The sequence below is a fragment of the Marmota flaviventris genome, chromosome 15 (assembly GCF_047511675.1).
Source record: "Marmota flaviventris isolate mMarFla1 chromosome 15, mMarFla1.hap1, whole genome shotgun sequence".
Classification (NCBI taxonomy): Eukaryota; Metazoa; Chordata; class Mammalia; order Rodentia; family Sciuridae; genus Marmota; species Marmota flaviventris.
In genome coordinates, this window is record NC_092512.1 from 62,048,215 (window position 1) to 62,075,292 (window position 27,078).

The 27,078-nt window shown below is 36.0% G+C and overlaps 1 protein-coding gene across 12 annotated transcripts in view; it reads left to right on the forward strand.

The window, feature by feature from the left end:
- The window catches only part of Ncoa2 (nuclear receptor coactivator 2), a 264,620-nt gene that overhangs the window by 214,591 nt on the left and 22,951 nt on the right, over window positions 1-27,078 (forward strand). For 9 of the 12 annotated variants that reach the window (XM_071602300.1, XM_071602298.1, XM_071602304.1 and 6 more), the window contains 8 exons: window positions 1,024-1,125; window positions 1,958-2,101; window positions 5,519-5,666; window positions 7,255-8,524; window positions 16,213-16,423; window positions 18,862-19,068; window positions 21,863-22,078; window positions 24,554-24,683. In XM_071602300.1, the coding sequence (XP_071458401.1) occupies window positions 1,024-1,125; window positions 1,958-2,101; window positions 5,519-5,666; window positions 7,255-8,524; window positions 16,213-16,423; window positions 18,862-19,068; window positions 21,863-22,078; window positions 24,554-24,683 (2,428 nt within the window). The remainder of the gene's footprint in view (window positions 1-1,023; window positions 1,126-1,957; window positions 2,102-5,518; window positions 5,667-7,254; window positions 8,525-16,212; window positions 16,424-18,861; window positions 19,069-21,862; window positions 22,079-24,553; window positions 24,684-27,078) is intronic. The other 3 variants (XM_071602307.1, XM_071602308.1, XM_071602309.1) reach the window with 2 other exon arrangements.

A 27,078-nucleotide genomic window follows, 5' to 3' on the forward strand; every position in this document is an offset into this window, starting at 1 on the left:
AAAGAAAGAAAAAGACACATTAAAAAAAAGATATGAGGGGCTAAGGTTGTGGCTCAGCAGTAGAGCACTCATCTAGCACATGCGAAGCACTGAGTTTGATTCTCAGCACCACATAAAAATAAATAAATAAAATAAAGGTATTGTGTCCAACTACAACTAAAAATATATATATTTTTTTAAAAAGATCTGAAAAACACTACTTTGTTCTTTTTAACAGCCTCTCGTCCAACCCTTTTTAAATTGAAAGGGCTATGCAATATGTCATGTGTGCTACAAAAATAATTAAAACATTTCTCCATTCTCCAGAAGAGAATCCTGATGCTCAAAACAATTGAAGTGGGGAAAAGTGGGATAAAGAATACATGCTTAGCTCTGATGGTGTGAGAAACTAGTCATGGCCAAAAATCTGAATTGTAATGCAGCTATTCTGTTGGACACTAAATGTTCTAGATACCCTGAGATTTGTCTCTGAATCTGCATCCTAACTCAATTTATATTCTTAGTTTTAAATTTTCATTGCCATTGTAGGGTCACCTACATAGTTTGGTAGAAAGTATGTCTAGTTTTCTCATATCATGATAAACCTAAAACTCAAGAATCAACCCATGACAAAGCAGAGTATCAGATTTTAGTTTTCATCATTTTATATTTTATTATGAATTCAGCTGGTTGTTACTTTCAGCTATTTAATAAGAAAGGATTCTATTCACTTCAGAAATATTCATTTTCTCACTGGGGAGTTGGTTTCTGATTGTTAACTCTTTATAGTAAATATACTTCTATGATATATTGCTTAGTTCATCCTCTGCTCCCACCTCATCCTACATAGCACACCCCCACTCCTGCAGCCATCTCCCACTGTAGTTGAATAGAGAATAAAGATAGTGACAAGCTGAGATACATAGTATTTTCTCATTCTCTCCCTTACTGATTTACAAGGTTTGTACTGTCATAAGTATTCAAGTTTGTTTGAATCACTAAAAAAGCCTAATATGATAAACATGAATATATATATGATTTAAGATTTGCAGTCTTGCTTGATTTGTGTGGCAAGAAGAGTCCCCATGAAGGAAAGACCCGTTCTTCCCTCATCAGAAAGTTTTACTACTCGCCAGGATCTTCAAGGTAAATTTTCTTACAAAGAAGACCTAAGAAATAATTTCAGAATACTTAGATATTTGTAAATGCAACAAATCTATTTAAAAGACTGTCAGGAAGATGATAATGGTGTTTGCTTGCTGGGGTAGAAGTATAAAAGCTGGAAGAACGGAGAGAGGAGAAAGCCTCACTATACACCCTTTTGGTCCTTTTACTTGAGCTATCTAATTCCCAGTACAGCCAGGAACCCTCTAGCCATGGGTTCTGCATCTGGATTCCACCAACCATGAATCAGAAATATTCAGGGGGAAAAAGTCTAAACTGAACACGTGCAGACTTTTTTCTTATCATTATTCTGTTAAACAATATAGTATAACAGATATTTACTTGGCATTTACATTGTGTTAGGAAAGAATCTAGAGATGACTTAAAGTATAGGGAACTGGGTGCAGTGGCACTCACCTCTAATCTCAGCAACAAGAGAGACTGAGTCAGAAGGAACATAAGTTCAAGGCCAGCCTGGGCAGCCTGTTGAGACCCTATCTCAAAAGTAAAAGGCCTGGGGATGTAGCTCAGTGGTAAAACCCAGGTTTAATTCCTAGTACTGGAAAGAAAGGGGGAAAAAAAAATATATATATATATATGGAGGATGTGTATAGGTTATATTAACATACTTGGCCACTTCATATATGGGACTTGAGCAGCATCCATGGATTTTGGTATCCTTGGGTAGGTCCCAGAACCAGTCCTCAACAGATATTGAGGGATAACTATAAGAGAATTGGGTGTTTTTAAAATTTAATTATTTCCATAAAAAATAGATGAGCATGTAAGTATAATGCCTACGATTAACTCACAGGCAAGATCACTTCTCTGGACACTAGCACCATGAGAGCAGCCATGAAACCAGGCTGGGAAGATCTGGTGAGAAGGTGCATTCAGAAGTTCCATGCACAGCACGAAGGGGAATCTGTGTCCTATGCTAAGAGGCATCATCACGAAGGTAAGCATTTGAGTGATACATTTCTTAAGTTTGAAACTACTCATGCATTTGCTTCCTATGGGACCTTCTCAAACACTGGTCCCTGAAGCTCACCTCAGAGACAGCTCTAGCTCTGGTGGCTCTTTACCTGCCTGTGCTTATGTCCTCTGGCCCAGGGTGCTGCTATCTGAAGGAATGTTACAGGAGACTTGTGGGGCAGAAGAGATTAATTAAGGAGATAGAGCAGGAGATGATTATGTCCTAAAGGTGGACAAAAGGAGAGGGAAAGATATCATTTTCTTTGCTCTTAGACTTCTAGATGTTTGGCAAGATAGCAAGGTACTGTTTAATCTAAAGAAATAACTGATTCATAAGAGAAATCTGAAAATAAAAATAAATGAAATTTATAAGAGTGAGTGAATAATAGAACAGCCAGAATCAACCCACTTAAAGTCATCTTTCAGTAATAATACAGCCCTGATTGAGCATCTGGTATTTGTGTGGCCTTGTCCCTTCTTTGCATCATCTCATTACCCTCACAGCAAGCCTGTGCAATAGGCATCTAAACACTCAGTGGATGTGGAGACCAAGGCAGGAAACATGAGCAGCCCAGGATATCCAACTAAGCTCACTCTGATGGTCACTCTGCAGTATTGTTCCCAAAGGTCTTGCTACAGAATAGTTTTTTCACAAGTGCATTTTGTTTCCTTTTAAAGAGGTAGAACAAAGAAAATCTTTTTGCTTTAATAAGTGCTAGGAAGGGAGCTACTGTCCCTGTGTTTGTGCCCAGGTAGAGTGGGGTTTGTCAGCACATACAGGACTCACCGTAGAGCAGTGCACCTAGTAACTCAGCATGGACAATTGTAAAGTTGTAGTTTGTCAGCCATTCAACATACAGTTGTGACCTTGGCATTTTTCTAGTAGGGTTTGTATGTTTAAACTTTATGCTTTTTAGATCACTTATGAAAAAAAACAAAAACCACAAATTATAGTAAGTAAGCTCTACTATTTCCTTATTTTTTCTAATTGTATCCATCCTTTTTATTCTCTTCATTCTTATTTCCTAGAAATTAAATATATAACTCAATTATTTACACCTTCTAGCATACTTAAGTTGGAAAGAATAAGAGGAAATATGGATGCAGTGTTTGACAGAGTATTTAACCTTCCATTTCACTAGATGTGCCTTGAAATAAAGAATCACAACAGAGAGTAAGAAACTGTCATGAGCAAACATGTCCTGTGTCCCTGGGTCCTGAATAGCAATGCCCTACATTTAATTCTTTGGTGTTCCAGTTCCTTACAAGAATATTTACACAGATGTAGTAGGCCTTCTGCTTGACTTAAGTAAAATGAGACCCACTAAAAGGAACCCCAATATAGACATTCATAATTATGAAATAGGTAATATTAGGGATAACTCTCTGCATTGGGTAGGAATCTGTTGGACAGCTTTGTTTAAATGGAGGAGCTTCCTAAATGACTTAGGTGCATGCTTATACATACCTACTTAGCAGAGATGTTGAATGTAGACCAAATGGAAATGGAAAATCTTGAGGGATCACAGCCAACATCTGAAAATATAAGCCATGGGTTATATTTATATAAATTGTATTTATTTTAACTGTTAGGCATGTACTTGTTGTGCAAAGCAAGACGTATGTATGTACAGAATTCATTTCTAATCCTACCACTTCACAGTGACTTCATAATAATTCATGGCAGAAAGCAATACCTAAGTGCTATATCCAATTGAAACTGTGGAGGGTAATCTTTTAACAAATTGCTGAAAGTAAAATTTTACCAAAAATCAAAATTTACATTGTATGTCAGTCTCTCTCTTTTTCTCTCTCTTGTGGCAATTTTGTGGCATGGTGAGTGTACTTGGTTGCTTTGGGGCTAGCTATTCAACCCACAAAATTTGTACTGAAGATTGTGTGGTAGAAACGTGGTCGTCTTCTTAAAATGGTCTAAGAAGTAACCAAATTATAAGGCTTTTTTTTTCCTGAATTGATATATTCTTTTCAGTGTTAGATAGTTATAAAATAACAGATGAATATCAAGATTATTGTAAAACAGATTACATTAACTTCAATGATTTTTGTTAAATTTGTGCATTATCTTGAAAATGGAACATCTGACCATCTAAAGGTTCAAATAAACCAATTACACATCACTAGTATTTGGACTTTTATTATTTCAGTTTTGTTCAGCCTTTTTTTCCTCTGAAAAGATTCTTTTTTTTTTTTTAATTTATTTTACAGTAGAATGCATTTTGACATATAGTACACAAATGGAACACAGCTTCTCATTCCTCTGGCTGTACATGCTTCAGAGTCACTCCACTTGTGTAATCATACATGTGTATAGAGTAATAATGTCTGTCTCTTTCTACTGTCCTTCCCATCCCCACAACCCCCTACTCCCCTAACTCCCCTAACTTCCCTGCACACAAACTAAAGTTCCTTTATTCTTCCCTATCCCCATGCCCCACTATGGATCACCATCCACTTATCAGAGATAACATTTGGCTTTTTAATTTTGGGGGATTAGCTTATTTCACTTAGCATAACATTCTCTAATTCCATCCATTGACCTGCAAATGCCATAATTTCATTCTTCTTTAAGATTGAGTAATATTCCATTGTGTATATGTACCACATTTTCTTCATCCATTTATCTACTGAAGGGCATCTAGGTTGGTTCCATAGTTTAGCTATTGTGAATTGAGCTGCTATAAACACTGATGGGGCTGCATCACTATAGTATGCTGATTTTAAGTCCTTTGGGCATAAACTGAGGAGTGGGATAGCTGGATCAAATGGTGGATCCTTTCCAAGTTGAAAAGATTCTTCTGATTGCCTTTTACTTCTTGTTGTCCTAAACACTAAAGTAATACTACTTATACAGTGAGAAACAAAACTGAGGGAAAACAGCATGAGATGATGAATTGAATAGTGTGTCCTTTCTAGATTAATGTTCAGAAAGCACATTTAATATCTTAAATTTCATTTTAATATTTGTATTATAAAAATCAAAGGCAAATTGCTGTTTAGAGATATCATGTTTGCATTGTATTGTTTTCTAACATTTTTAAACAAATCATTGAAAAACTTTTTTTTTTCCTGATAGACCATTTATACTATTTTCCCGTCATGCTGAAGATTTAAGAAAGAATACAATTTCAGGATACAAGCTGTTATTCTTTTTCATAAGAAGGACAATCTATTACAATGTATTAAGTTTATTGGTATTTTGAGTGCAAAGCAAATTTTTTAAAAATTATGTTTTATTATTGTCATGTGCTGTAACTTTTTAACATGCTGGTAGGAAAATACCATGAAACTTAATGAAATTTATAACCATTATTATTTCTTGTTCACCCCCACCCATTTTCCTTTTCCTAAACATGCATTCTGTTTCCCTGTTTGCCTGCAGTACTGAGACAAGGATTGGCGTTCAGTCAAATCTATCGTTTTTCCTTGTCTGATGGCACTCTTGTTGCTGCACAAACGAAGAGCAAACTCATCCGTTCTCAGACTACTAATGAGCCTCAGCTTGTAATATCTTTACATATGCTTCACAGGTAATCCTAATTCTAAGAACTCATTTTCTCTTCCCAGGTTGGAGGGAAATGTTACAAAAGCAACAAATCGTCATAGAGTTCTGTGGGTTTGTTTGATATTTCTGTTCATCCATCCCAGTAATAGAAACTATAAAATTGTTATTAACAGTTGGCTAAAAACCAGCATAGTAGTACTATCCTTTGAATTTTAGCCTTAACACTAGTGAATTTTAAAACCTAGCTAGAAGAACATAAGGCTAGCTCTAGCTTTGCTCTCACATGACCAGCTTTTTACACTGGAGAAGGGAAATTGGTCCACTTCAGTATTGATGTAGGCAAGGCAGGCACATGGGAGCCAGTAGGACAACTCCTGATGTTGTGTGTTTTAAGTCTAAAACTTTCAAATGTATATACTTAGATTTGTTCTCACGCTTAATTTCTTAACATTAGACTTTCAATTAGAGAGTGACAAATGTTTTTATAATAAAGAAAATTGAATGTTGATTTTAAAATAAATGTCATAAACCATACTGTTTAAGAGCACACATTTAGGAAAATGATTAAGTTTCAAGTTAGATAAATATTTGGGTGTTATGTGAAACTTTATGAAGTACTATCAGAAGATATATAAGGTTGCGTGGGCTAAAGAGTCCCATTTTATTACATTTCTCAATTATTTGCTTTCTTATATAGGAATGAAAAAAATCAGGCAGCCCTGTTTGCCAACTGTTAATAAATCTGACCTCAAACTGAAACTATTTGAAAGTGATTACAGATGTGGCAAAGTTTACCCACCTAACTGAAGGCTGATGTTTGAAATTTGTGTGAGAGCTATTTTGTTTGGGTTTGTGAACAAGTTTGGTAACTCATAAGTGACTGCCAAGGCTGAAAATGAAAGTTCATGGTGCTCGGGAAATCATTACACTCAAAAAACCTGCTTTTAGTCATTAGTTAAGGGGTTAGCTTGGAGTTATCCAGAAGTGGGGAATAAAGTCACAAACTGTGGTCACTCTAGAATTCCCTCCTGTGTTTTCTGAAGACCTTGCTCTGATTCGCAGAGGGATTGGACAAGGTGACCTAATTCCAAACAGCTGCAGTAACTCTATTGACTCTGTAACTGGCAGTTTCTCCAACAGTTAGGAGCAAGGTTTTTCCCTCTAAGTTTGACGTCCATTTTGAGCCAAGTAATATATATCAGATCTCTCCAGGCTTATGGATGTACCTGTTGTTAGGAGGTATAATTTCTGGCAAAGAATTAAAGACAGCTATACTTGAATCGTTTCTTTAAGTCAGTATGAGCTCTCAGTTACATAAGAAAGATGTATTGTGTAATTGGAACTCCTCTAATGTCCTGTCTAGTACCTTCAATTTCAATATGGTAATAGTCAAATTTAAACATGCTCCCGCCATAAAACCACAGACATCTTAATGAGTTGCCTGAAAAACACCCCCTCTTGATCCAAAATTGTGCATGTTCAGTCTTGTTCATAATTGCACATGGTTTCATCCAAGTATTGTCTATCCAAAGAGGCCATCTCATTTTTCAAAATTAATAACAATTTGCTAAGTATTTTTCCTTTTATCTTACCTTTCTTTCTTCATTCTACAGAGAACAGAATGTATGTGTAATGAATCCGGATCTGACTGGACAAGCGATGGGGAAGCCATTGAATCCAATTAGCTCTAGCAGCCCTGCCCATCAGGCCATGTGCAGTGGGAACCCAGGTCAGGACATGACCCTCAGTAGCAATATAAATTTTCCCATGAATGGCCCAAAGGAACAAATGGGCATGCCCATGGGCAGGTTTGGTGGTTCTGGGGGAATGAACCATGTGTCAGGAATGCAAGCAACCACTCCTCAGGGTAGTAACTATGCACTCAAAATGAACAGTCCCTCTCAAAGCAGCCCTGGCATGAATCCAGGACAGCCCAACTCCATGCTTTCACCAAGGCATCGCATGAGTCCTGGAGTGGCTGGCAGTCCTCGCATCCCACCCAGTCAGTTCTCCCCTGCAGGAAGCTTGCATTCCCCTGTGGGAGTTTGCAGCAGCACAGGAAATAGCCATAGTTATACCAACAGTTCCCTCAATGCACTTCAGGCCCTCAGCGAGGGGCATGGGGTCTCATTAGGGTCATCGTTGGCTTCACCAGACCTAAAAATGGGCAATTTGCAAAACTCCCCAGTTAATATGAATCCTCCCCCACTCAGCAAGATGGGAAGCTTGGACTCCAAAGACTGTTTTGGACTTTATGGGGAGCCATCAGAAGGTACAACTGGACAAGCGGAGAGCAGCTGCCATCCTGGAGAGCAAAAGGAGACAAATGATTCCAGCATGCCCCCAACCACAAGTGGGGAGAGAGCCGAGGGACAGAATAGGCTGCATGACAGCAAAGGGCAGACCAAACTCCTGCAGCTGCTGACCACCAAGTCTGACCAGATGGAGCCCTCACCCTTACCCAGCTCATTGTCGGACACAAACAAGGACTCCACAGGGAGCTTGCCTGGATCTGGGTCTACACATGGGACCTCACTCAAGGAAAAGCATAAAATTTTGCACAGACTCTTGCAGGACAGCAGTTCCCCTGTGGACTTGGCCAAGTTAACAGCAGAAGCCACAGGCAAAGAGCTGAGCCAGGAGTCCAGCAGCACAGCTCCTGGGTCAGAAGTGACTGTTAAACAAGAGCCAGTGAGCCCCAAGAAGAAAGAGAATGCACTACTTCGATATTTGCTAGATAAAGATGATACTAAAGATATTGGTTTACCAGAAATAACCCCCAAACTTGAGCGACTGGATAGTAAGACAGACCCTGCTGGTAATACAAAACTAATAGCTATGAAAACTGAGAAGGAGGACATGAGCTTTGAGCCCAGTGACCAGGTGAGTGTCGAAATATCTTTTCCCCAGGTACACTAATCTGGATCCATCAAGGATTTTTCTCCACAGAGGCATTTGGAGGCCTCCGGTGATTCAGTAAAAATAAGCCGTCTTCTTTATGCTTCTTACCTTAAAACAGACTTAATTTGCACTGAAGCTGTATGTTTCAAACACTCCCCTAGCAAGGAATGGTCCTGTTACAGGTCTGGGTTAGCAGGCCACAGTCTCATGGCAAACTTTAATGGCTGTGACTCTGCCATGATAGTGCAAAGTAGCTGAAGATACTGTGTAGACAAACAGTGCAGCTGTGCTCCAGAAAACTTGATTTATAAGGTACAGAGTTTTTATAGGGCACAAAAGATTTTGTGTGTGTGCCCACTTTAAAAAAAAAAAAAAAAAAGTAGGCCCTTAAAAAAAAAAAAAAACAGCAGGGATGGGTAGGATTCGGCCCACAGGTAAGCTGTAGTTTGCTGACCCCAAATTTGGAGATAATCACTTCCTCCCAACTGGGCCTTGTCAGAGCAGGTTTAATTGCATTGTCTCTTAATTACCTTTGTTTCTTTAAGGTCAGAATTTAACTGATTTTCAAACCCAATGAAGATGATTCCGCCTCTCTTTCTTCTCAACCAACACTTGTGATTAATACAGAATTTCTTAGACCATTGATATAAAAAGTATCAGAGAAAATGGGTGGTAGGGGAGGAGAGATAAAGATTCACTTAGTGTTGCCATCCCTGAGCCATCATATATCAATTCAAAATTAAAATAATAGGTTACATTCCCTGTTGTTCGATCTGAAAAATTAATGCCCTGAAAAAGATACCCAAGGTGATATTCAAAGTCATTCTTTTTTTTAATTGACAAAAATTATCTATATTTGTGGTATACAAATTTTAAAATATGTATACATTGTAGAATGGCTAAATCAAGCTAATAACATGTGCATTACCTCAGACACTGATTTTTTTTTTTTATACTGCAAATGCTTAAAATCTACTTTCAACATTTTTCAGGTATGCATTTCTTATTAACTATAGGCAGCATGTTGTACAATAAATCTGATAAATTCATTCCTCCTATTTGAAATTTCGTATCCTTTCCAAATATATCAATCCACTTCACTCAAAATCATTCTTTTTTTTAATATTTATTTATTTATTTATTTTAGTTCTCGGCAGACACAACATCTTTGTATGTGGTGCTGAGGATCGAACCCGGGCCGCACACATGCCAGGCGAGCGTGCTACCGCTTGAGCCACATCCCCAGCCCCTCAAAATCATTCTTAATAGGACTCTTAAGCTGATATTGGCATCATAGCAAAAAAGTAAAACATTTGTTTTTCTTGAAGAAAAAAAAAAACATGGATTATGAGCAGCCATAATGGTTTGACATCAGGCATTCCTGGGTATCACTGACAGAATGAGGCTTAAATAATCCAAGACTTACCCTGGGCCTTTGGCCCTTAATCCCTTGACATGCTCTGTAGTCACATCTTTATTATGAAGTCATAATTGGTTAAGAAGTGAAGAAGCTGCAAAGGTCTCCCCACTTAAAACAGCTCACAAGTTTGTCCTTAAAATTAGTTTTTCAAGTAGATAATTTATGTGTTCCCATCTTTGGGGACTAAGAGTGGATGGGACAAGAAGAGCTACATGCTCTTGCTATGACTTGAACTCAGCTGAGTCAGCAGAAGCTGTCCGAGATGGGCTGGAATTGAGAGCTGCCGTAAGGAACACTGAGGCCATAGCCCTTCTAGCTAGGCCAGCCAGTTGTAAGCACCGAGCTTCTTCTTTTTTTTTTTTTTTTTCACTTTGATGTCAACAGCTGGTATGATTCCTGGGGACAGAAAGAATTGTTCAAACTTTTGTTTGAACTTCACAGGGGAAACAGCAAAATTATGTAATCAGTAGGGAATTAATCCATAAACTCAGATGTTAATGCAAGGTTCTACATCACAGCTGTTCTGTAATACTGTAAAATCATGGCTTTGGGGGAACCAGGATCTCAGCAATAGCAATGTCTTGCATAAAGTGAGGTGTCAAACATACTGACAGCTGTAAATGTTTTAATCTTTTGAGGTTTACTAAATGGAACTTCACAGAGGTAGTGGCAGTTCAGAGTGGCAGGCACAGACAGTGTCATTCAGATGTCTTGACACAAGCTAGAGGGAAAGATGTTGGCTCCTGAGGTTCACCTTAGCTTTATGTCTAATGTGGCCAGCCAGCCCCTCTCGCCATTCACAGAATTTGTTTCTATCTCAGGCCTTAGACCCCAGGGATTTGGAAAGCCAGGGAAGGGAACCACTATTTGGCATTTCTTTATTTACACATGGGATTGCCCTAACTTCAGACAAGGAAAGCGAAGTTTAAGGTCTTTAGTCACTTGCACTTTGTAATTATTATTTAGGAGGAACACTTTTCTAATCAGAACTGTCTCACCTGAGAAACATAAAGCCCAGAGTATAATCACAGATATGCTATTTTGGGTGGAGTGAAAAGCAGAGTATGTACATACACACACACACACACACACACACACACACACACACACACAGCAAGTATATTTTTAATGAAAACCAGTCCCTGGTATCACCCTCCCTCTCCTTCCTCTTAAAACTCACCAAAAAATACTGCTTTGCTGAGCAATTTTAACATCAAAAACATTGCAACTTGAAAAGTTACCACAGGAAGTATGCATTACCTAAATTTAGATCAAAGTTAGCATGAGAAAAAAACAATGATTCTTTCACCTCTGGCTCCCCTTCACCATTCCCAGATACTCATGAGTTCTATCTCCTGTCACCTTTCTTTCAAGAGAATACAATGAGTTATTTATTAAGATAAAACAGTGAGCCTGAATTACAATAAACTATCTTGTTGTTTTGACTCAGAAAAAAGCCTTTTACTGAGTGTGTGTTTAACCTATTACTAACTTATTAAGGACAGGAAGTACTTCACTAGTGCTGTTATACCTAAAATAGCATTTTTTACTGGGTAGAATATTTAAACAAGGTATGTGTCTATGGCATTTCCTAACCAACAGGAAACAGAAACAGTGACAGAAAAATTTCCAATATGTTTACTGACTTAAGTCATATGTTATTTACACAATGGAGCACAGTTGATACCTAGCCAAATGATACTCTTGTGTCCTTTCTAATGTTACTCAGACTCTTATGATCAGGATTTGGAAACAGTCTAAAGAGAATTCCTTCTTATATTTGACGCCTTTAGAGAGAGAGGCAAACCATGCTTTAGCTCGTGTCCTGGAAAGTTCCCTCCAAATATGGTAGAATTGTGTTATTATTTATTTATTAACAATTTTGTATTAGGCAATTGTGATATTACACTTTTATTTAAAATATTTGGCAAAGCTACTTTGTAATTTATTAGAATACTCATGCTACTAAAATACATGTGCTCTTTATATTTTCTTCAGAGAACAAGTTGATTGGATACACACAAAAAAATCATAAAATGAAAAATTTAAGAAATCAAGTCTATTTTTCATTTTGTAGAACTTTTATAAAAATCTTTGTGACTCATTTTCTGCCTGAAATAGTTTAAACTAACTACTCAAATTGATGTGGCTAATTTGAGCATTCAAATAGATGCCTAAGCAAAACTTTGAAGTATCTTGGCAAAGCAGTTTAAAGGAAGGCATTAATCTTTTTGTCTTGCAAAGAAATTGTGCCTAACAAAGTAGATAGGGACAAGAACTTTTGATGAGAATTAAAGTTAGAAAAATGTAGGAGAAGAAATTCTTTATCAGAAAGTTCATGTAATAAAATTCACCCCTTTTAGAACTTATATAAACACAGAAGAAAATGCTATGGTAATTGAATTGTACTGTTAACCAGCCTTAAGGGTACAGATATTCTGAGCTTTACCTCCTTGAAGAATTTTTAAAGTAATCTTATAACAAATTAATATTAAAAGTGCACTGCCATAATTTATAAGGAATAAACATAGACAAAGCAAAATTATCTCTAGTAGGGATAATTTCACAATGCATTTTCACATGGCAAGCTGAATGAATTCAAACATTTTCTACAGTTATGAGTCTCCGTAGAACTAATTCCTTTTGATATGCAACCCCAAGAAAATCCCACATACTTTTTTATTGATACATTATAATTATACATAATAGTGGGATTCATTATGCCATATTTGTACATACATAACATAATTTGACCAACCTCATTCCCCAGCACATTCCTTTGCCTTCCACTCTGCATAAGGTTTGTGTTTGTTTTGGGCAGTGATAGGATTGAACCTGGGGCCTCAGGCATGCCAAGCAAGAACCCTGCTGAGCCAGATCCTTACCCTTTGCATAGCTTTCTAAAGACAAATGTGTTTAGTTGTTAGAGTTAGACTGGTCCACAGTTAAATTATTAACTCTTGCCAAGGATCGAACCCAGGGCCTTGTGCACAAGCGGTCTACCCCAGCCCTAAGTTAACTTTTAAAATGGCAGAGATCAAAATTTGAAAATCAATTTTAATAAATATATTTTTTAAATATAAATCAAGGCTGGAGGATATGAGTCCGTGGTAGAGTACTTGCTTAGCTTGTACAAGTCCTGAGGTTTCAGCACCACAAAAATAAATAAAATTTAGCCAGGTGCAGTGGCACATGCCTGTAATTCAGGAGGCTGAAGTAGGAGAAACACAAATTCCAGGCCAGCCTTAACAACTTAGTGAGACCCTGTCTCAAAACGTAAAATAAAAAGGGCTGGGGATGTAGCTGAGTGGTTAAGCACACCTGGGTCCAATACCTGGTACCAAAATAAATAAATAAGTAAAATTTAAAGATTTTAATTATTTAGAAATTAGTTGAAATAAGTTGATTTAAATCACCAAATTATATTTTAATATATATGTGTATATGACATTATGCTTATATTAAACTCATTATTTTAGACATAGAAGTAGATCATAAAAGAAGACCTACAAATTCTATCATTAGAATTCCTTGAAACTGTGATTTTGTTATTCTATTTGAGATGGTTTATAATACAGTTTTCTTTGTGGGAAAGAGAAGATGGTAGAAAGGAAAGGTGGAAGTCTAGGCCCAGACTGTTGTTAATGTATTTTGCCTAGACCTTCTTTTACATATCTGGGACTGGGGGCAAATATATGTGCATCCATTGGGAAAAATAATAGACTTTATTTCTATTATTATTTACATAAACCTATTTGTTTCGGATGCTTTTCATTAAAGGCAATCTGCAAAGCTTTCTCAAGAGGCAGTTTATCACTTATGACAGCCCATCTCCCTCACTGCCACACATTGTGTTTCAAGAGCCACTTTTTAAAAAAATATTTATTTTTTAATTATAGGTGGATACGATATCTTTATTTTACTTATGTGCTGAGGATTGAACCCAGTGCCTCACGCATGTTAGGTGAGCACTCTTATCTCTGAGCCACAACCCCAGTCCTCAAGAGCCACTTTTTAAAAATACTTTTAACAAGACAGGATTGTAGGGAAACTTTGTTCCACAGAACCAGAGGTACATGGCACAGGTTATCAGAGCCTCTTTCTGATCTCACTATTTTTATAACAAATTATAAGAATGTTTACTACATGTTCTTATGGAACTTTTTTTTTTTTTTTTGATGAAATTATAGGATTTTCCTGAGAAAATTTAGTTGATCCTGGGAAGATTATTTTTTAATTAAGTGTTAATGTAATAAAAGGAACTCATCTTGTTGAATGAGTGCACAACTACTTGCAGGCACTGTCCTTGGAGGGTAATAAATGTACAGAAAGTATTGATTCATTCATACCTATGTATTTGGCAAATCATAATAGAGATAGATTTATAGTGAGATCACTTTACATATGTGTGAGTTTTGGCCACCATTCAGCTCAATGAGTGTATGCCCCAGCTGAGTGATTACCAGGTGGGTGACTTAAGTTTGCTGGGGTTTGGTTCCCTTGTGGCTTTAATAGCACAAACATGTTAACTACAGGCTTTTTAAATGCAACATAGCCCCTACCTGAACTATTTCATTTGGGTCTTGGTCAAAGAAACAGTCATATCCTGCAACCCTGAAAGATGCTAACTTTGGATTTGACCCTTATCTAAGACATAACACTTTCATAGAGAGGAAATACCTCATTCTTTTGTTAAAAATGGGTGTCAAGAAATTGATCTTGTAATTTCTTTAACAGTACATTAAGAATTCCTTGGAAAATAGGTCTCTTTAAGTTTATTGCTAAGCTAGTTGTTTCTGAGAAGAATCAAATAAAATGTGACCTCAGACTGTCCTTCATAACTTGAGAAAGATATCCAGTCAAAAGATATCTTATGTAGATATAACATTTGCCATAAATTGCAATGATCCTAGCAAATCCCAGGAGATAGAAATTGTATGTAGGATGAAGATATAATCCTTTCTGCTTATAAGTTACAACTCATTATCACAACATGTATGGCATGTGTTTTGATTCATCAGTATAGAGGAAAAGGCTAGTCATGGTCAAGGATTCAAAGTCCATCCAGACTTTATAGAAGCTGCCTGACTTGCATTTCTCTCTACCTATCAAGAAAATCATTCTTGACCACTTTTTGTCAATGGAAGGTAATCCTAGCCTTAACTCAGCTGATTTTACATGTAATTACAATCTAATATTAAATAATTCATATATAGATAGGTTTTAGTGAAAAGAATATCTATGAAATCAGTTTAATTTCTCAGAAGAAGAAAAGTACCAGGTATAAAACATTGGTAATGCTTGCCTTACTACTTTAATGTTGGTAATTGAAATTGAATTTAAAAGGAAGGAGCCCTAAGAAACATGTCTGTGGCTTCTGTAAAATCAAATTAATAAGTGCTGTGTTTGGGAGTGACCAGTTTTTATCTTGCTTCCCTACATTTTGTCACCTAAACTGGTGAATGACAGAGAAAGCCACTGTCATTCAAAACTGAAAGTGCAAGCAGGAAAAAGTATCACTTAAATTGAAAGAGCAATGCCTAGCTAGTTCATAGTTACTTCACATTTCTTTTGCAACTGCTTCCCACCTGCCCCACCCTTACTTGGGTAGAAAGTTCTAAATAGAAATGACCATTTTCTAAATACTGATTTACAGTGCAAATTTGGATCACATTTATATTAGTTTTTTGTTCTTATTATTTCTCTGGGAGACTTAACCACAAACCTTGTCCTAAACTGTAAGTTATTTAGTCCACTCATAATTAATTGGAAATATATATTCTCATAGATTATTAACATTAAAAAAGAGGGAATTTGGGGCTGGGGATAGGGCTCAAGTGGTAGCGTGCTCACCTAGCATGCATGATGCACTGGGTTCGATTCTCAGCGCCACATTAAAAAAATAAAATAAAAATATTGTGTCCACCTAAAACTAAAAAATAAATATTAAAAAAAGGGAATTTATAAATTGCCAATGAATCACAATGTGGTAAGAGATCTTTCTAATTCAGCCATCTCTCTCTTTCTAGATGAGGGAATTCAGGACTGAGAGATTAAATTATTTGTCCTTTATTAATTTATTTTTTAAAAAGACAATGAGTTACCTATTAGGCCTGATATTCACGTACACTTGTGTCTTCTCTTTGGCCAAGGTAACTTGCACCAGTTCAGTCTGTGATTGCAAATGGGCCTGGGTGCCCACTCTTAGAACAGGCCTGGGTAAACTCAGAATTCTGTTTGTTGACTACAGCCTGGCAGTGAGCTGGACAACTTGGAGGAGATTTTGGATGATTTGCAGAATAGTCAATTACCACAGCTTTTCCCAGACACAAGGCCAGGCGCCCCTGCTGGATCAGTTGACAAGCAAGCCATCATCAATGACCTCATGCAACTCACAGCTGAAAACAGCCCTGTTACACCTGTTGGAGCCCAGAAAACAGCATTGCGAATTTCACAGAGCAGTAAGTATGAGATATTGCTGGTTTTGCCAAGAAATTCCCACATGTAATCACTATCAGAAACAGAGGTTATTGAAGTCTGATACAAATAGCTTAGTCACTTCAAGGTTTTTGTGATCGAATAGCACCATCTACTGTCCCAGTCTTTCAGAAACAGTATTCAAAGTGGAGTCTGGTGAATGTGGCTCTTTGACATTCTCTTGTGGGAAATTTAGTCAACATGGTGCATGTTGTGAGACTGACCAACATTAATCAGTTTCCTCAACTGATTGTCATTTTTTCCTTCATTTCAGTAACTAACTTCAGATAGTGAATTTTAAAATAAGAATTTAAATATTTTATTAATACACAACTGAATACTTAGAATATAGAAAATTAGGAAGCTATACTAACTTGGGAATAATATACTATTAAGAAAAATTATTTGGGGCTAGGGTGGCTCAGTGGTAAAGTGCTCACCTAGCATGCACGAGGCACTGGGTTCGATCCTCAGCACCACATAAATGTAAAATAAAGATATTGTGTCCACGTAAAACTTAAGAATAAATATTTTTTAAAAATAAAGAAAAAAGAAAAATTCTTTAAGTGTGTAAGTTATATATGATTGCACACATTAAACATATATATATATATAAGACTGCACACATTAAACATATCTTACCCTGTCCTTTAGGAATCCTCATATAAACATGTTTGACATGGAACTTTCTAAGCATATTTTAAATTTGATTCATTGTGTTATTTATAAAATCCATTTTATCTTTGAATTTTATAAGATGAGGATAACTATTTACCATGAACACTTAGATTACCAATCTGTTAGTATCTGAAGTTATCTGATAGTTCTGAATAGAAGAAAATGTTTTTTCTGCTGCAAAACTGTAATTGATAAAACGATAAATAACCTCTTTAATGTTGGTGAACAGAATGTCTTTTTTCCTTTTCAAATAGTTTAACCTAATGCCTAAGTTTTGTTCTCAAGTCAGAAATGGCAACCATTAGCCAAATCACAGAATATCTTTAATTATTAAATCTTTTCTCAAGTGATTCCTGACCATTGGTAAAACAAAGGAAAAATGAGTTTTTGTATGTTATTTCTCAAACCTGCCTACTTTGGGGGAATTGGAGGTTTTGGGGGAATGGAGGAATGGAGGGGAGATTCCAGAAAGTCAAAGAATTGCAATGTAGGCAAGAAACTTACTAGATAGTTTCTACTCAGTAGCCAGGAGAAATAATGAAGGCCACTTGGGGATTCATGGCTCTGCCTCTTTGTTACTCCTAATGGTATTCAGATTATTGAATGGAAACCAGACAACTAACCCTGAGGAAACCATGATTAAGCACATACATAATTTCCATTCCCAGACTTAATTTTTCTAAATATTTCTACTGTGAATTGTTAATAGCTTACTCTTTATTTGTCCTATTTTAGACTGTGTTCATATAATTTAGAGAAAATAAAGTACTTGATATTATCTAATAAATCAGCTCTATAAATTGTAATTTATATTATCTTAGTATTTTAAAAGCTTAATAGCACTGTTATCAAATTACAGGTTGTCTGTGTGATACTAATATAATGCTTAGTACACAATAAACTCTTGTGAACTATCCAGGCATGGTAATGCATCCCTATAATCCCAACAATTCAGGAGGCTGAGGCAGGAAGATTGCAAGTTTGAGGCCAGCCTCAGCAACTTAACAAAACTTTGTCTCAAAAAAAAATTAAAAATAAAAAATAAAAGGACTGATGATGTGTCTCAGTGGTCAAGCACCCCTGGGTTCAGTCCCCAGTACAAAGAAGAAAAAAAAAAATCCTGTGACTAACATAAAAATCATTTCAAATCTAAATGGGTCCCAAATCTAAAGAAGCTATAAATTTTAATTTAATTCTGCTTCAGGTAAGATAGTTTACACTTAAAGGTTTTTAACTTCCAATGGCAGTATCCATTTTTAATTTAATTCTAATCCTAGGAAACTCCAGTTAAGAAATGATATTCTAACTTCCAATACATGTGTGTGTGGGTTTGGTGCTTTTTACAAGAGATGTTTTATAACTTCTTTGCTGTGAAAAAACAATACTTCTAAGTTTGAATGACATACATGGAAAAAAAACACATTAATGGTTTACTTAGAAAGCATAGTTGAATATTAAAAGTCACTATTGGGAAGAAAAATATATGACCAATGTGGTTTTTTCCCCCCTTTTTTGCAAGCTCATCAAGAATTTTTAGAGGCTTATTGATTATTAGATCACATGTCTATATTTTGGTGCTGCATATATATTTTGTCTGTGTATTTGTCTTTGCTGTAGGTAGTTGGTCCCTGGCATGCATCTCCTTGTTATTTTACAGACAGCATTTTCCCTAAACACTACTACTGTTAATATTCTTTTCCATTATTTTATATTAACCTTCAATTTTCATTTGTTTTCTCCTTAGCTTTTAATAACCCACGACCAGGGCAACTGGGCAGGTTATTGCCAAACCAGAATTTACCACTTGACATCACATTGCAGAGCCCAACTGGTGCTGGACCTTTCCCACCAATCAGAAACAATAGTCCCTACTCAGTGATACCTCAGCCAGGAATGATGGGTAACCAAGGGATGATAGGAAACCAAGGAAACTTAGGGAACAGTAGCACAGGTAAGGGCTCAAATGCACTGTTACTTTATTGGTATTATTTAACTTAATGATGTATTTATCCACATCAAACTAGTAGACTTTTTCCAGGAACTTATTAGAAACAAACATGGGAAAGTAAGGAAATTCTACAAATTTTAAGTGGCATACTAGAAACCATTCTAGTGAGCTACCCGTTTTTTTCCTATGATTGTTCTTTGATGAGGATTCTGATCACTTACATAGCCTAAGTTTATTTCGCTTTTATCTCAGTTACTCTTCTAGACATTGTAGAGTATGTGTAAATTAGTGACTGCTAGCTTCCAGTGATAATCTGCTGATAGCCCCAAAACTTTTTACTAATTGGTGATTTGTGCTTAGAAAATTTCAGAATGAAAGTTTAAAATTCAACCAGCATTTCATAATTCTAGGTGATCCATTTCTTACTCAGAAAAATATAAATTAAAAGCCAAGAACTTTAGCCAGACTTGGTGGCACATGCCTATATACCCAGTCTCTCAGGAAGCTGAGCAGGAGGATCATTGAGCCCACAAGTTTGAGACCATCCTGGACAACACAACTAGACTCTGTCTTAAAAAAAAATACATACACGCACATGAACTTCTAACTAGTAATATAGAAGTATGCCTGGCCTGCCTAATAATAACTTTCAGATCTGGGGTCCATTTCTCAAGATATAGGAAGTTGCCTATGATCTGGTTTGTACCTTCATCTGCTATAATTTCAGGTATCTGCCAAATTGCTCAGGCACATTTCCTAAGTAATAGTCACCATCACAGGTGCAGCTGTTACAGCAGCCATATTCCCTGACTGCCACCAATTCAGACCTAAAATCATTGCAGCAGCACTGATGGCTATTGCCACCACATCCTAGTCATCTATTCATTACAGCTATTGGAGAATGCCAACTTTCCTAAAGAAAACCTCTCGATATGTAATTTTTTCCTTTGTCTCAATGAGATACTCGACAAAAAGAAAGAAATAGATACTAGAAAAAGAATCTAGAGTTGCTGGTGTTTTAATTCTTGGTATTTTTAGCCTAGTTTGCAATCCTTTTTTATGTCATCTATACATTATAATTGCCTATACCTACATATTATAATTAACTGAATGTAAGTGTTCCACTTAAGAGGAAAAGATAGGTTTTTTAAACTTATTATTGGTAAGTAATTCATGGGAACCTTGAATTGTAATGTATTAAAGTAGTTTATTCATTCAACTACTTATTTATTTGTTGCCCACTATCTGCACCTGACACTGACTACTTCATTCATGTGCATATTTTATAGAAACAGTGTTATATTCATTGTTATTTTCAAGATGAATAAATATTGATTCATAAAAATAAAATGTTAACTTACATAAAATTCTAGAGGAGAAAAGGAGCCTGTGATTTATTAAGGGTGGCTCCTTATCAGCAAAGTACAAGAAGTTTTGAGTTGTTGAAGGACTCTTAAAATCTAGGCAGCCTGAAAATCACTGGTGTATAAGCTATAAGAATCATATGATGTCCTCATCCTGCTTCCAAAAACAAACCAACCAACAAACTTAAATGGACTACTCCAGTTATCATTGCATTGGTATTGTTGAATTGTGGATGATTTTCCCTTCTGCTTTCTAGTCTTTTTATAATTGTGATATTGTTTTGATAGTAAATATTTAGAAAAACATAATATTTTCTCCTATACTATATCATTGTATAGTTTAAATTATCATTGTATAGTTTAAATATAACTTAAAATGTTTTTAAAATAAGTATTAACATTGAAATCTAGCTAATTGCCCTTCACCCTTGATCATCCTCAGAACATCTCTCATTTCACAAGAAACAACCCATACATGTTCTCTCCACTAGTTAAATACACCCAATTGTCAGTTGTTTAATCACAAAGTAAATGAAAGTAAGCCATGTATTTGAAAGCAAAACCTTTACGTACGCATCATTAAACATTTCAAAACAAAGAGACATCATTTGGAGGTTTTCCCCTTCAGAATGTCAAGTCTTTGCCAGTGTTTGGTCATTGCCAGCATCCCAGGGGCCAGGATAGAACAGATACCAGATCCTGCTTGCCCACGCTGTGCTCCTTTTGTTGTGCATGCTCAAATAACTTAAAATTTCAAGTGTAAAAGGATGTTTACAAATCTACCTATCCCATTCTAGATATGTCTCATCAGGAATATAATGATCCAGGTACATTGCATAAGTAGGAGTTCCCTTATCTTGTTTATGAAGAATTAGAGTAAATACCAGAAAGATTCAATTCCCCATTATTTAGAGGCTGCCCTTGATGAATTTTGAAGTTTACCAAATTCTAATACTCTGAAAAGGATTCAAGAATTCAGAAATCTTAAAGAATTAGGGGATGTTCTCTGTGATTCTGGTTTACAGGATATTGATTTGATTATCAGATTTTACCTTGTTTCCCTTAGCCTCACCTCCCTTTTGGAAAGTGAAGCATTGACATGTGTGTCAGCTAATGTGATTCACTTCCTCAGGAAGGAAGTTGGGGTTATCCACTTGCCACAGCACCTATTTCTAAATACATATGGGAACAATTTTAACAGCTTTTTTGAACTATAATGAGTGGCAAGTTCATGTTTTGAAAACTTTGTAGTAATTGCCCATTCTTATTTCTTAGCCAAGAGCCCCATGTCTGCCCCAGTGAGGGTGTTAGCTATCAGGCTCACTGTGGATCACAGAATGGCCATTTTATAAAGAGTAAGATGTCTGGTGTTTGTACATGCTGACCATGTTTTCAGTTACTGCATCTCTCAGCTTTCTTTGGCTTGCATGCAGGAATGATCAGTAGTAATACTTCCCGGCCCACCATGCCATCTGGGGAATGGGCACCGCAGAGTGCTGCAGTAAGAGTCACCTGTGCTCCTACCACCAGTGCCATGAACCGGCCAATCCAAGGAGGTATGATTAGGAACCCAACAACCAGCATCCCCATGAGACCCAACAGCCAGCCTGGCCAAAGACAGATGCTTCAGTCTCAGGTCATGAATATAGGTAAGGTAGTCCATTAGTCTTTGCTTTTAGTTTGCATGCTTTCTTAGCAGGGAGTATCAGCTCTATAAGTTCTTTCAAGACTTGATCTTGGATTGCAGTTTGATTGCATGTGATCCTGCTGTGTAAAACAATCATAAGTGGGATTTTGCTGGAACTCTGGGTAGACTCATGGACTCTTCAAATGTTTTCCAGTAATGTAAGAAAACTGAATACCTTTGTGATCTTTTATTTTCATTAAAGTATCTAACTTCAGCTTTGGGGAGAAACAGGAAGTCATACTATAAATTATATGTATATAATTTATTATATATAATATATGTATATTATATATATATTATAAAATATTTTTAAAATAAAGAAATAGTTCAATGGTCTAGCTCTAGTTTCTAATTAACTTCATGGTCATCAGAATCTTCTCTGGAACTTAAAATGAGGATCCTGGGCCACTGCCTTAGGCTATTAAGTCACTCTCCCAGGTCCTCACTAAAGACACAGGATCTCAGAACATAGCCAAGAATGTGAGGATCACCAATATTCTATCTGGAGACAATTCATATGTTGTTAAAATTGATGGTGTGATAGATTATATCAACCAGTTTTTGTGACATGTCCAACATAGACAAATCATACTATAAAGTCAGTAGAGTCTGCCTAGGCTAGTGTCTAGTAGGCTGCCTAGGGCTGGGATAAGGGGAAATGGGGAGTAATTCCTAATGCAGGGGGTGTTCTTTTTAGAGGAATAAAAATGTTCTAAAATTGATAGTGATGATTGTTATACAACTCTGAATATACTGACACCCATTGAATTTTATTCTTTAAAAGTGTGGAATTTTGTGGTATATAAATTATGTCAATTGTTGTTATTAAAAAGTTAATGGCCTGTGCCACTCCTACTTGAAATTATTTTCATAATAATTAAATTATTAATCTTCTTGTATATTAGCATAATTTAGATAAGTCAATATTTATGTGTTTTTCATATATTTACATGTTTCATGGTAAATAAAAAGTAAAGTCATTCTCAGAAAGATGCCAGGATTTTTTTGACAAATCAACACAGAATTCTCATTATAACTCTGGCATCAGTTTTCTTACATAGTGACTTAATTGCTCAGCACATTTTTGCTTACTTCTGAAAGATGGCATTCATATTGTCTTTCTACATTGGATGTTCTCAAAGCAATGAGTGGTTCTCATAAGTTCTTATCATTTAATGGTTGCATTAAAAAGAGCTAAAACACCCAGGTTTCTATATAAAATTAGAATGAGAAATTTAAGAGATTAACTGATTTTAAAATAATAATAATCCTTATATCCAGAAATTTAATTTATTCTCAGTCTTCACTAAAGGACATCTTGCTGTAGAGCTTGAGATAGAGCTTTGTAAACATTATTTTATAGCTGAATTTTTTTGATTTTTAACAAACTCAAGCCATGAACTCATCAGAAAATTGTTGTAATGGATATTAGGTCTACAGATAATGATAATCTTATAATTAAAAACTCATAACATCCATTATATGGAAAGCACCTAAAGGAAATTCTGAGAGAGAGCAGGTTGAGTTGTCTGGCCTCCCTTCTACTCTGCCCTGATTCCGGTGGAAGAGCTAAACCAAGTACAGTTAGCAAAAATTTAGGTACAAGTGGTCTAGACCAGCACTTATGTCTTAAAAGTATGGTCCAACACCCCAGTGCCTTTCAGGGTATACACAGAGCCAAAACTGTCTTCATTGTAACACACAGTCACGTTTGCCTTCTTCACTTTCATCTTTTCATAAATGTTCAGTATAGTTTTTCAAAAGTTCCATGCCATATGACATGGCAGATGGTGGGCTATGGAAGTGAATGGGAGGTTCGACATCTCTAGATGTTGTTAACAATTTTCATTTTTAAATATTGATTATATTAATATGTAATTGATTTACCTTTATGATTTTTAGATGATTAATGCTTTTCTGTTTCCCAATTTCAGTTTACAATTCATTAAATATCAATAAAACAAATATGAACCAAATCTTTTTTGGGGGTGTACCAGGGATTGAACTCAGGGGCACTCGACCACTGAGCCACATCCCCAGCCTTATTTCATATTTAATTAGAGACAGAGTCTCACTGAGTTGCTACTATAGTGCCTCATTTTTGCTGAGGCTGGCTTTGAATTTGTATCCTCCTGCCTCAGCCCCCGAGCCACTGGGATTACAGGCATGAACCAAAGCTTATTTAAAGAGTATAAAGGGTCCTGTTAGAACTGCTGTTCAAGATATCCCCTAAAGTAGGTGATTAACTTTACTATTTATGTCCTTTTTTTTCTGTTTCAAATAAGAATTTTATCTTATTTTTACCTGGATAATTATTATTGCTTCTATCTTTTCCATTTTTCATAAACCAGATATTTTACTATATATCATATAGCAAAAATAGATCCTTCTTACAAGATGTAAAGTGTCTGGGGTTTTTTTCTTCCTCCTCTTTTAGGGCCATCTGAACTAGAAATGAACATGGGGGGACCTCAGTACAGCCAACAACAGGCTCCTCCAAATCAGACTGCCCCGTGGCCTGAAAGCATCCTCCCGATAGACCAGGCATCTTTTGCCAGCCAAAACAGGTAAGTCCTAAGCTCCAGGAGAGCCATGAGAGTAATGGCTTTTGTGTTCTGTAAGTTATTACAGACCTGTGCCTGAAGTAAATTCCTTCTGAATAGTGATGCCTGACCAGTTTTTGTTTATTTATACCATATCCTCTACTGGGTAGGGAATAAAAGGGAGAAGAAAGTGAAAAACTCTGCAAGTCCTAGAATGTGTCATTAAACAAGTGACAATTTATTTATTTTTATTTTTTTTTTAATATTTAATTTTTAATTTTCAGCGGACACAACATCTTTGTATGTGGTGCTAAGGATCGAACCCGGGCCGCACGCATACCAGGCGAGCGTGCTACCGCTTGAGCCACATCCCCGGCCCCACAAGTGACAATTTAGTTGAAAATAAATATGTGTGCTGCCTCTGTAATAGGAGGTAATGTGCAGCATAAATGCTGTAAGAGAAATCAACCATGTTTCCAGAGCTCATCCAGCTGGGGTGTTTGGGAGAGGTTTCAGAGTCTTGTAAAAAGAGAAGGATTTGAGAAGGCAGGGGTGACGGGCCAGTGGAACTGGAAAAAACAGCATCTCAGAGGTCCAGAGCTTATAGAAGCAATAAAAAAATGTTTAGAATAACAGGAGATCATCTCATTTTATGTTATATATAGTTTACCACAATAAAAAAAATTCAGTATCTATAGCCACATCAATGTTTATAACAGCTCAATTCACAATAGCAAAACCCTTCAACAGATGAATGATTAAAGAAAATGTGGTATATTCACAATGGAATATTACTCAGCCATCTAAAGAAAAATGGAATTATGGATGGAACTAGAGACTATCATGTTAATATGGATGGAACTAAAGACTGTCATGCTAAAAGTATCATGTTAATATGGATGGAACTAAAGACTGTCATGCCAGTTCCAAAAAACCAAAGGATGAATGTTCTCTCTTATATGTGGGTGCTAACATACAGTAACAGATAGGGAATAGAAATTCATTGGATTAGACAAAGCGGAATGGGCGGGGTGGGAATAGGAAAGATAGTAGAATGAATGGGACATAACTTTCCTATGTTCAAATATGAATACACCACCAGTGAAATGCCACATCACGTACAACCACAAGAATGAAATCCTAATTAGAGTAAGTTATACTCCATGTATGTATAATATGACAAAATACACTGTACTGTCATGTATATCTAAAAAGAACAAATTTTTTTTAAAAGAATAAATTTTTTAAAATACTCAAAGTCAGTCTCAAAAGGTTTGCCTAGAAGAATAGATTAGTAATAGAATAGATTGATAGAAGGTCGTAAATACCAAACTTGGAAGAATTCAGATTTTCTTCACTAAGCTGTCAAAAGAGACTTGAAAAAAGAAAGTGATCAGATTTGTTGGAGTTTTGTTCAGGTGTTGTTTCTTGGTACATGATCTTTTCAAAATGATTTTGAAATGTTCTTTGTCTTTGCTACATTATAGTTTCACTACTCTGAATAAGGCCTGGCTGGCTTTATTTATTTATTTAGCCTGCTTTGTATTTGATTTGTGTTGTGTTTTACTTATCTGTAGATTCACATTTTTCATCAGTGGTAGAAAGTTTTTAGCCATCTTCTTTCTTATATTGCCCTTCCTCCATTTTCTGTATTCTTTGTTTCTGTGATTCTGATAAGACATGATATGCTTTCTCTTTTCTGCATTATATATTTTTTAATTCTACCCTCTATTTCTTAATTTACGTTCTTTTCATCTTTCTCTACTACATTCAGGATAGTGTATTCATAATTATATGCTTGCTCACTAATTATCTTTTTAGCTATATTTAATCCAATTATATCTTTTGTCTTTAAAAATTCTATTTGTTCATTTTTCATGTTCTCTTATTGCTTGCTTATTTTTGGTTTGACATCTTTAATACCTTTAGACATATATTCATAGTTATTTTCTAAAGTTCTCAATCTAGATTCTGCAATCTGTATACGGGGTAAAAATGGGAGTTCATAACCCACTTGAATCAAACTGTGAAATATGATATGTCAAGAACTATGTAATGTTTTGAACAACCAACAATAAAAATTAAAAAAAAAAAAAGATTCATCAGCACACAACTGAAAAAATAAAAATAAAGTTCCCAGTCTATTAATTTCAATATCCAGATTTCTTGGGGTTCTAAATTGACCTGGTGGCCTGTTTCCCTGAGTATTTTGATTCTCTTTCACTGGGTATTCATAATTGATCTTGGTCAGTGAAATGCCCAGAGTCTGAATTGAGGATGCTCTTCATGAGAGAAGTTTTGTGTTGGGTTTTGCTAGGGGGAGAGAGTCAGTCACTCCCTTGGGTCTCTTTCAGATTCCCTCAACTCAATCCAGCAGTCTCAGGTTAGCTCTTGTAACGTAGACATCTTTGCAGTAGCC